At 36.2% G+C, this 11,922-nt stretch overlaps 1 protein-coding gene and 1 pseudogene across 1 annotated transcript; one reads left to right on the top strand and one right to left on the bottom strand.

Annotated features, from left to right (window-relative positions):
* Positions 1–33: 33 nt before the first annotated feature.
* On the bottom strand, positions 34–1,507 carry LOC112461364 (annotated as a pseudogene).
* A 7,038-nt stretch (positions 1,508–8,545) lies between these two features.
* Positions 8,546–11,892, top strand: LOC112461321. Its single transcript, XM_025026526.1, has 2 exons — positions 8,546–10,283; positions 11,362–11,892. The coding sequence occupies exon 1, from the start codon at positions 9,212–9,214 to the stop codon at positions 9,800–9,802; it is 591 nt and encodes a 196-aa protein (XP_024882294.1). The 5' UTR covers positions 8,546–9,211; the 3' UTR covers positions 9,803–10,283; positions 11,362–11,892.
* Positions 11,893–11,922: the final 30 nt, after the last annotated feature.

Here is an 11,922-nt window from a genome sequence, read left to right as displayed (position 1 = left end):
TAATTTTTCAACAACTTTTATTTCCCTTTTCGTCGATTTCATAGTACTTTCAGCGAAAAATATTTCCATCAGAGGAGAGTAACGTACTCTTTGACAGATCGACCTCGTCCTTGGATATCAATTCCGAATTAATGTCCACGTCGGTGTCTTAGCTGTTTATGGAGCAGGTACGATCGACGGAGCTTTCATCCTTACACGCGGTACGCTCCGTTGTATTTTGATCAAGCGTGTCTTTCTCGTTGCCGTCGCACGCGAGTCCCGCTAAATACCTATTCATTTTGGACAACGTGTTATTCGGACAATTGCAATCAATATAATAGCAAAAACTGGAGAAAGAGTTGAAGCATCACTATATGCCGAGCTTTACTCGTATATCTCCATAAACAAGGTGAGCGGGATCATTGCGGATCCGCCGTCCGGCTCGTGGCTGAATAATTGGCAGACCATGATCATCGTCTCGGTGAGACTGGCGCCGAGCAGACCCACCGCTATAGCGAGAAACTTCTTCACCAGACAGGTGCGACGAAATCTTCCAATCGCGAGGATCGTGTCGAGGTCCCTGCGATCCAGGCAGAGGCAGTCGCAGCGACGCGAGATCGTTTCGACCGGCAGCGTCTTGTTGTAATCTGGAAAGGATTGTCATCATACTAGATTATCATATGCAGAAACGCAGCAAACACTAACTAACAGTGACATTATATCAATATTATATATTCCTACTCAACTGTTATGTGCAACATGTGTTATATTATACATATATTTCACAGAATGAAAAATTATAATAATAGTGGAAAAATATCAGAATTTTTCATGTTATTAATCAGAATTTCTATAAAAATTTTCAGACTTTGCTCAGAATTTTCCAGATTTTTTAATATGAATTAGAACGTTTTTCGAAAGAACTCACACAACAAAATAAAAATAAAATATTTCAGATTCTTCCGCCAACGTACTTATCATTGTAAAAATCTGAATAAATATGAGAAAATCTGTGCAATTAAGAAATTTTCATACATACGGCAACTGAAATATATTCCGAAAAGCCTCATCCAATTATTTTTGAAAGCATCTCAGAGAGAGAAATTATATATTTTTTTAAGAATTTTTCAAGTCTTAATTCTTACAAAATTTCTGAGAAAATATAAAAAATTTTTTTCTTTAGGGTATTGACATAATATCACTGTTAATTGGTGCTTGTTGAAAAGATACCTCGGTCGAAGCCTTGTCTTCTCGGTGGCCACTCGCGTACGTCCAAACTGCCGCAGCAGTACCCTGAGGAAGCCCACAGTCAAACCGGAGGCCGTGCTCGACGACGGGGTACTCGAGCCGCGGCTTGACTGACGGCTTTTCGCCGTCGGCCAGCGCGCGGAAGTACGAGCCGGACCACTTGAGCAGGTCGTAAGGCTGCGTGCGGCCTTGCAGAACTGCTTCAGGATCATCGGCAGCCTGGCCGGCACCGCGATCTCTCGCCCGAGCGACGCCGCGACGGTTGTTCGACGAACGACATCCTCGACAATACAACGGCGTCGTCCACGGTCCACGGCGGGTCGGTCGGCTCGGCCGATTGTTGTGTTCCCACGGTGCCTTTCATCGTCCGGGAAACGGAAACCGCCGTCGGCGACGGCAGTTTCGCGCGCGAGCACGCGAAGTATTCTAAGCGGGGTGATTTTATTTTAACTATAAGAATAACCAACTCGGAATGAGGAATTTCAAATTTCTTAATTGTTTTAAATTATAGAAATTATTAAGGTGCTTTTGTTGGAATTTATGTTGACTTTTGTCGAGATAAAAAATGATTAAACTCGTGTCTTGTGCTGGAAGAGTGTGCCCGTCGTAATCTGACAGCAGATTGTCGGCAAAAATTGAACAGAATTTTATAAACATAATTATTCCTACATAGCCAAATCTGTCAAGAATAGATTTTGAAAATATCTGCCGCAAATGATTTTGCTAAAAGAATATAATGGCAGTTTGATCGTAGAAAGTGAACAAAATCTACCATTTAAGGTATTCCTTTCATGACACCAAAATCTTAAGAATTAACTGATTTTTTGGTACGAGAAAGTTAAAATGCATATCTTTACGCCAGAAAAAAATTAAACCACATTACCGAACATATAAAGAAGAATTATGACTTTGAAAATTCGATATTTTATATGTGACGTTATCGAAAAAGTCTATTTTCCACATTTCAATGTAATAATTTGTTTATCAAATATCTTAAGATATTAAATATTAACTGCGCTACATATTCCGCTAAACTCTATACTTTCGATAGTGCCGATAAAAATATAGAGTTATCGAATATTTAAACAAAATATTTATGTTAAACGTTGACTTGAAATGTGGTTTATAGATGAATATTTTTAATGGTGACTTTCAAGGAATTATTTGGCAACGCTGCAAGCTGTGCGCTCATGTCACACTTCAGTTCATCACGTACGGTTTATTATCAACTTTTATTTTCACAAATTGTCCCTTATTTTTGCCCACATTACTCCTCACTTTATGTTTCTTATCACTCATTATTATTATAAAATCTCTCTTTGATAAAAAGAAAATGTCACAATATTCTTTGATTAATGAAATTGACACTTATGACACTTTTGTTATCAACTTCACATTTTACAATCGGTGCCCTGAAAAGCGCAGCGTTGTCATATTGTTCTGACAGTAAAATTGACCGAAAAATGAAAAATTTCTAAATACACATAATATTTTTACTTTTTTCTTATAATTAAACATAATAATCAATTATAACTTGATTTTATATAAGTTTAATGCAATATACAAGAGTTTGCTGAGGCCCTGCTTAAAGGTGCCAATTCATGGGACGCTGAAAAACAGCGTTGAGCGACGTCACGTGACATCACTATGATGCCAGCGTCAAGAAAGAGAAGCTGGATTTTTCCAACTTCAAGCGTCAAAGCCAAAGCAGCGCGAAGACGCCGAAATTTTGACGCTGTTTTCCTTTTCATGAATTTCAATTGACGCCGGCGTCAATTGTGGTCATGCGACCTTCTTGCCGCTGAAAATGAGCGTCGAGCGTCAGCATGAAAAGGCACCTTAAGCGTCTACAAAATACGCTCTTCCGTGAAAGGAATACCTTAATACAGTTTGCTTTAATATTTCGCTAACCAACCATTCCAAACAAAAAAATGACCATCTGCTAAAAGAGTCAAATTACAAAAAGGAAAAAAAAGATAAAATTGTTCTAAAATAAATTATAAATAAATGTGAATATTTCGTTTTTATTAGGCATTAAATAAATAGATAAATATAAAATGTTATGTGTTATACTTATATGTAGCCAATTAAATAACTAAAATATCTGGTCTTGCAAAAGAAGATATATCTTCATTAGATATTAGAATACTCATTTTAAGAGAGTCACGTTATTTTCAAATGACTTGTGACAACGAATCTATATAACTAAACTGGCCGCACTCACACAAAAGCACAGAATCACTTATAACTCTTACTTTTGCCCATTTGTCTTTGTTTGGCAACATCACATTTGTTTATTACAATATCAAATAGTCAAGGTAACTATGAATACCTTATAAGTGATTGGATATACCTTTGAAAAATCAAACTCACTGTGTGCGCAGCTTATTTAGTTTTTATTAGTTTTTATAGGGTCGACTTTTTTTACTTCTCTGTTTGAAATTATAATTAAAGAGCAGTATACCGTAGCATTTAAATGAGATATATACATATACAGCACATGCTATTAGATATGATATAATAGCGAAAATAAAAACGAAAGAAAATTGAGAATTTGATACAACTCTGTTTATAAAATATACACTTGAGAATTAATGATGTTCCAAGACCTCAATAAGAAATTCACGGAATTACCAATTAATCACGATTCATATATAGCAATGAAACATTTTTTGAGATTGTATGATAAACTTATATGATTAATTTCTATAATTTTCTATAATAATTATGAACATAAATTATTCATGCACTTATGATATAATAGATCCACCTAAAAAAAAGACATTAAAAATGTAAAAAAAGGCATATAACATCAGTTGCAAAATATACTTGGCGTGATGTTATATAAAGTATGTACATACATATGTTATGATGATGAGTTGACAGTTCGTTTACAACTTGAGACGCCATATTGATCGAGCTAAAAGTAGGTAAGGAAATCTGTAATTCTGTAATTATTTCTTGTTTTCCGTATAAAATTAAAGTTTCCTGAGATCATTGATACATGTATTGCAATCGTGGAGAAGCATTCAATTCTGTCAAATTAATGCGACGAAAGACTAGAACTGTGAAAATGGTAATTTTGTCGGTAATACAGACGGCTATAGGATCCCCTTATAAGGATGATGTATAAAATAAGAAATATCTACTACGACTTATCATCAGTAGCTTCGTATTTTCTGATACCGACGACCAGTAACGGTTATCACTTGATGATCTCGAACGAAACCATGTCATATCGTTTCCTGTGCTGAAGATCATTACTAATTAATGTTTCCACTTTTATATTTACGATGCAGTTAATAATTATCTTTATTACATTTATACTGAAAATTAATATATATGTATATATCAACTGTTTCTAGTTTCCTGAGCAAAGTATTAATTAACGATCTAGTTTATCGACCAACAACCTTGCTTTGGATTGACTGTAATTAACAGGTGAGGATATCCTCAACCTGAGTATTGAATATTAATTGTATAATTAATAATCAATAAATATTTGCACTATGCATTGCAAAATTTTCGTTAATTGTTTACAGTTAGGTTTTCCGTTTAATATTTGTACTGTTTTTATACGATTCGCATCTATGCATTTTCGATTTAATAATAAAAAAATTTAGTTATTTTATCTGTGTTAATTTATGCAAAAGTTAATACTCGAGCTTCCAATCTGACTATTAATAAAAAGTTTTATATAATAAGATAAAGACAATAAAATCTTCTAATATACAGTACTCTTTATGACTTCAAATAAAAAAATTTACTAAGATTAAAGGGTAACAGAAAATACAAAATAACAAAATGTTTTTTTAATTAGTTTAATGGAAGATGCATTATATAAGTCAGGAAATTATGGACAAATATATCGTATCATGTGTCAATATATCATATTAGGTAACGTTGTGGTTGTGGAAGGTAAAGAATAATAGACGAAGATTGATAGAATTCTTTTAATAATGTATTGTGTATGCATAATTTATACAAAACATTATCGCACAACATATAATTAATATTATACAATTCGTATTTTCAATGTTCGCCATTGACAGCGCAGATGTATTTTTGTTCGTTCGACTTGTTACACACAGGCGCACGTAATTACAATACGTACATCGAGATCTCACTTATGTAATGTAAAGGCTTTGCTCACTTAATTCTCAACATTACTGTAAACCATTCCTCAGAAAAAAGAACTAAGAATATGAGCCGTTTACTTTCAAAATAGTGTAAATCTAATTTTACGAATATATTAATTAAATTAATATAATGTTACTGTATAGTGTATCGATATCCGTAAGGATGTTTAAATTATTCACTCTACGTTGAAAGCAGAAACGACTCATATATATACTCGATTCATAAACAAAATCACCCCTTAAGAATCATAGTGTCCTTTATTGACGGTCCATTGCATAGCCTTGCAAGATTTTTACACAATATAATATCCTCCAGCATCCCAAAAGCAAATAGCCACATAAAATATAGTTTCCAACTGGTCAGAGATTTGAATGGCCAGCACCTTAAAGACAACTATATTCTCATTTCTCTCGACGTCGTGTCACTTTTTACAAACGTCCCTATTGACCTAACCGTTGACAGCATGGCTGAACAGATGGGAGCATATCTCGAAAAAACGCGATATCTCCAAAGAAGAATTTATTCTCGCATTACGGCTTGCCTTAAATAAACATTTTTTTAAATTCAATAATAACCTATACAAACGAAATTTCGGGACTCCTATGGGCTCTCACCTGTCCCTGACACTGCCGATTTAACGTTACTCTGGGAAAAATTTGGGCCCCACGATTATAGTAATCAAATTATTTGGATATCGTAACCCTATCCTATCTATTTCTACGTGTTCGCAATCGTACCTAAAACCAGTACCGTGCTTCTTGCTACCGCTCGCGTCCGCGTTGCCGATCGCCACTCCGCCACGGTTTCTGACACGTGAGTGTGCGCGACACATGCCCCGCAACCAAATCGCCGATCACTCGCAAGAGGATCTATCCTAACGCCGCGCCGAGTTCTGTGCAACAGGTTCGCATGGCTCTCCCTTTCGAAGTCCATGACTGAAGATTGACGCAAGGGTGCAAACTTATGCAGCGGAACGGCGTACGCAGAAAATCGCGGAACGAGAGCCTTGACCAATCACAAGTGTTCCGTGATTTTCAGCGACTTTCCGTGGTTTTTTAGCGGACAGTTTTAACCTCTTCTTCGCGGAACTGCGCAATTCCGTCATCCGTGGTATACATACATGTGCATTGTGCATATGTGTCAAGAATCAACATGAACAAGAAAATATCTCAAGTAGTAAGAAATATTATCATTATTATAAATTGTAATTATAATCAGTTAAGAGGATTAATTGCAGTTTTTAATTTTAATCCTTTTTGGAAATTAAATTACTTTTTATAAGATTTTAATTAGGTTATGTTACTTTTTTAATATTTAATGTTTACATAATTTATATATTTATATATTAATATTTATATCATCCATTTTTTATTGTCTTATTGAAGGTCTTTCCCTTTTCTTTATATTATTAATTTCAGAACAGAAAATGCGGGTATTGCAAGTGGATCATGCCGAGCAATGCGGACCCATTGAAGCATACCTGCTTCAATAGTGATTATTTTCAACACAACAACGTTCTAATCATCGATGAAAACAATATTGTAACAATAGGTCAGTTTAGAGTTATAATTAGTTATACGTATAATCAATACATTTTAATCGATCAGAATCGTTTTCTATGAGGGATGTATATTTTGCAGGCAATAAAACCAACAATGAAATGAAAGATCAGACATACATTTTGGAGAGTAAACAGACGCAGGGTACGGAAGCGACAGTTGACGAAATACTAATAGCTTACGCGTGGCCCAGAAGCCTGCATTATATGATCATAGGCTACCACTTAGTGAACGAACAATGCTAAAAAAGAATGCTCTTTGGAATGAAGTATGCAATGTTATGGGAGGTACGAAATTGTGTAATCATTAAGTATTTATTACGGCTTTATGCGTATTGTATTTATATATGTATGTATGTATGTATATATATACATTGAATAATATTATAATCTTTTCTAATATCTGCAATACCATACAGGAATCATGAATGTTTATGGTGTCAAAAAACGATGGAAGTATTTGAAGGATTGTTATATGAAAGACAGGAAGAAAAGAAATGAATATGTTGCAAGTCGGTCTGCATCTACCTCAAAACGTAAAAGCACATTCAGATTTAGTGAAGCAATGAGCTTCCTGAGTGACAGCATGGAACCAAGGCCGTAAGTACCAATCATTCTACTATTTCCTGCCACTTTAGTATCATGCCCACTCCAAAAGCCCACAAAACATTTCCATTTTGTCCCATTCACCTATCACCGTGCTAATTACTTTTTATTAAGCGACTAAACAAAATCAAAACATTTTGTGCGTCTCTGGAGTGGTCATGACTTTAAATTTTTGTAAACATGTTCTACGCATTAAAAAAATTGTCTGCATGTGTTGCATCGTATATGTACAAATTATAACGCATATTGTATAATATTATTTATTAATTTTGTTAATTAGGACATCAAGTACTTTATCCACAAATGAAGGCGGACCACCTACTCCTCCTAGTCCCACAAAGTCTGTTTCATCAGCGCCATTGCATGTCAGCACGGTCAGCACCCACAATGAACGCACGTTAGTATCACCTGCTTCCACGTGCATCAACAAGACGAATGAAAATTCCTCAAAACGTATGTGTAATTATGTAAATTCATATTAAATTTTTATCACAATACAAAATCATCAGAGGCAAATCATACACCTTTTATTTTTAAAAACTTAGCTTTTTGCTTTGAATTAAAACCTTTGCTTTCCGTTTCTTTTCAATGTTACGTCCTGCGGACTCCACGATATCCCTTTTTCGCGGGAATTCTTATGCACCTAAGATAGCCCTAAGATTAGGATAAACAAGCCGAGTACGGTTATCGATCGGTTATCGATTGCCTCGCATCTAACCTCGCAAAAAAGGAATGCGATGCCTTCCCGACAATTAATATAATACCATATGTGTTCAATAGTTATATAAGTTCTCATCAGCTATATTGTGATCTCAGATTTTAATAGTGAGTGGGTGCGGGAAAATAAGCCCCCCACATCACATATATGTATATCATCCAAATACCGCCGCATGTGTTCAATAGTTAAGTTCTCGAATCAGCTATATTGATCTCAGATTTTAATAGTGAGTGGGTGCGGGCAAAGTCCCCCACATCACATATATGTATATCATCCACATCTATAACTTAAAAATCTCGCATTCCTTTTTTTTATGACCAAACTACCTATTTGCTTGGGGAACTAAAAACCCCTCAGATGACAAATTACTAACAGACGAAGAATATGGTGACCAGATTCTCGTCAACCTCGTCTGACCCATAACTATAAACCCGGCAACACGACGCGCAGAAAGGAGCCTTAACTCCAGACGGGGGATGATGGAGATCTTTGTTATATCGCGCGACTCACTCAAAACTGGCCGTGCGATGTTCCGACAAACAGAAACGAAACCTAATACGTGCTTTTAGAAATCTTAAGAGCACGTGGCGGAAGTTTCTGTTTGCAATAAAACTGCACTTAAAATTTAGAAGTATGGATCGTCTGTCAACATAAAAACAGGGTCGCAAGATAAGTAAGGAACCCCAATAAAAGAGAAATCGGCGATAGCCAAAAAACAAATGCGTCACTGGAAAGAACCAATGGGTTACACCCCCAAAAAGACAGTGAGGCCTTAAGAGGGGGGCTTACCAATGGAAAACCGGAAAAATCGATAACCGTCTCTAGCTTTCCAGGATAGGCAAAAACTTAAGAATCTACCTCTTGGGTGAGGAACATCTCAACCAATAAGAAATCCGTTAAACAAAAATTAGAAACATCCCGCCAACCCGAAATCCTTTAAACGAAAACCAGACACACCCCACATGAAATCCACCCCTTCCATTCTTTACATTTTCTTATATAAACCCCGAGATTGCGGCATCATCAAAGATCTAACGCGAAGGATGAATCGGGAGAGCGAGTTCCTCCACCTCCCACCTGACCAGATCGTGCCCGAAACGGAGGTCGCCGTTCGTGAAGGAAGACGGTGGCAGAGGGGCTTTGTGCTCCAAGTTGAAAGAGGGGACCGAGTGACGGTTGCCCTCAGAGACTGGGGCCGCGCCGTCCAGCGGCCTATGATCGAGGTTTACATCCTCGAGGATCGTTTCCGTCAGCTTGAATGGCAGGCCATCCCCTGTGGTCTAGGCCACATCCGACCACTCGAAGGAAGGATGCGATGGACCCGTAGGTCCATTGCCCTAACAAAACGCCTAGTTGAGAAAAGAGAGGGATGGATAGAGATCCGGCGGCCGGTCAAGGACGAGGCCGCCATCATCAATTTCCGAGCGAGGCCCGAGAGCGAAAATGAGACGCGAGATCTGGCGGAATTGCTCGTGCAAATGGGATGTACCCAGCACAGCGAATTCGAAGAGGTGGTGGCCATCCCTGGGATTCTCTCCTTCATTCACTTGTAAGAACAGAGAATCTTAGCGAGTAAAATACAGCGAGCCTTTTTGTAACCTTTCTTTTGCGTAATCATTTCTTTATTATTAACAGCTTTTAAAGCGCTTTTTACGCGCATGATTGACGAAAGTGTTTTTGAGTGTTTTTCAAAGTGAATTACATGTTTTCAAGCAACGTTTTAGTCTTAGAAATCATTTTTGGCACACTATGAATCAAAATCCATCAAAATAGCTATCTGTCAAAAAAGTGCGAAACTCACAGCGGTTTTGGGAGGTGCATTCTTAAAAGCGCTTTCAAAGCGCTTTGCACGCTGCTGTGCTACATGGGTAGCATTAGCATATCGCATTGGAATATCTGTCAGAATGTGCTGGATTGATACAATGAGTCGAAGACAAACTCGATGAGATTAAATGAAACTGTATCTTTATTACAACTGTGATCGCTAGTACACACGTGTTTTATCAAGAAGCGATAAGCGAAAAGTGTAGCGCGGTGAGTCCATAGAGATATAAGAATAGAGTGCGCGAGTCATATGCTCGCACGTAAGAGACTGCGATATAGGAATAGAAAGAGAACGCTGCATATGGGCCCCTGCTGTCTTTGTCTATGCACGCATGCGTCTTTGCGCTGCTCAGTGTCTATGGCTGCATTCCGATATTCACGTCAATACTGCAAATCTATATTTTATGTCACGTATACTATAGATTTTCAGTACTGAAAGTTGCTGACGGTGAATATCGGAATGCAGCCTATAACGCATGTAGAGATATAACCTATAATAACGCATTTATGTTCTAACCCCTTGAACCCCTTTGAAAATATGTCCTTAAATAATAATTCCCAAAATTACCAATTTATTACAGCAAAGTACATAGTATTACCATAAAATATTACTTTTTTTTTAATATGGAATTGAATATGGAATTGTATATAAATATACTCAATATATATAATAATAAAACAAAATTTATTACATGTTGTTCATACAATGTTAATCATAGAATAGAATAGAATTCTATTCAGTCTTTTATTATTTAACACAAAAATTAAATTTTTTAAACACAAAAATTAAATTTTTTTAACACAAAAATTAAATCTTTTAAATCAGTCTTATTATTTAACACAAAGAAATAAAATATAAAAAAATAAAAAAATAAAAATTTTACTACAAACAATATAATATCAAATGCACATTATTAAATATTTATAAAAGTATACAGTTTTGCTATTGTCCATTAAAAATTAATTAAATTTTGAGGTTAGAGATATTAATATGTACTTACGTGTGAAAACTACAATTGGAATTAGGAGATGCTTCTGTTTTACATATCAAGCATTTCTTTGTCATTTTAAAATGTTTTTGCTTAAATAAGAAGAAGGTTAGCTAAAAACGACATAGAGATAGAACGAGATAAAACCGAGAATACCAAGGTACAATCTTTCATGACCTGCACATCACTGCACATGCGCGCATAGACAAAGACAGCAGGGGCCCATATGCAGCGTTCTCTTTCTATTCCTCTATCGCCTTTTCAGCTCGCTTGCGCACTCTATTCTTATATCTCTATAGGTGAGTCTCAGTAACTAAAGTATCTATGAATATATAATATCACTAGAGCGGAAACATAGTAAAATAACAGAGTCGATAATCTACCAATAGAAATAAACCTTTACCCTAGTAACTTTGTGTGAAGCTATTATAACTGTAAACCTGAGATAAGTATAAATTTGAATGTATACGTTAACTTTGTTCAACAATATCAACTGCTTATTCCACAGTTAAAGAAACATGTGAAATAATTTCAAACATACTTAGTACTAAGTATCTTAATCTACCAACATTAAATGAGTGGAAAAATATAAGCACGGGATTTTAGCAACATTGGAATTTTCCAAACACAATTGGAGCTATAGATGGAAAGCACAACCAGATACAAACACCATCAAAATCTGGGAGCTCATATTTTGATTATAATAAAAAGACTTTTGTCGACAGCAAAAATACGGCAACCCGCCGGAAACGAAATCTGACAACCGTCGGCAGCAACAGTCCGGCAACCCGCCGGTAACAAAGTCCGACAACCCGTTGACAACAGAGTTCGACAACCAGCGGCAGCAACAATCCGGCAAC

Source organism: Temnothorax curvispinosus, unplaced genomic scaffold, assembly GCF_003070985.1.
Source record: "Temnothorax curvispinosus isolate PA1 unplaced genomic scaffold, ASM307098v1 QBEX01001204.1, whole genome shotgun sequence".
Taxonomy (NCBI): Eukaryota; Metazoa; Arthropoda; class Insecta; order Hymenoptera; family Formicidae; genus Temnothorax; species Temnothorax curvispinosus.
This window is presented reverse-complemented; position numbering and strand designations above follow the sequence as displayed.

What these genes read in the sequence shown, in the direction of transcription:
- LOC112461321 (XM_025026526.1), top strand. Translation starts at nt 9,212, where the DNA reads ATGAAATCCACCCCTTCCATTCTTTACATTTTCTTATATAAACCCCGA.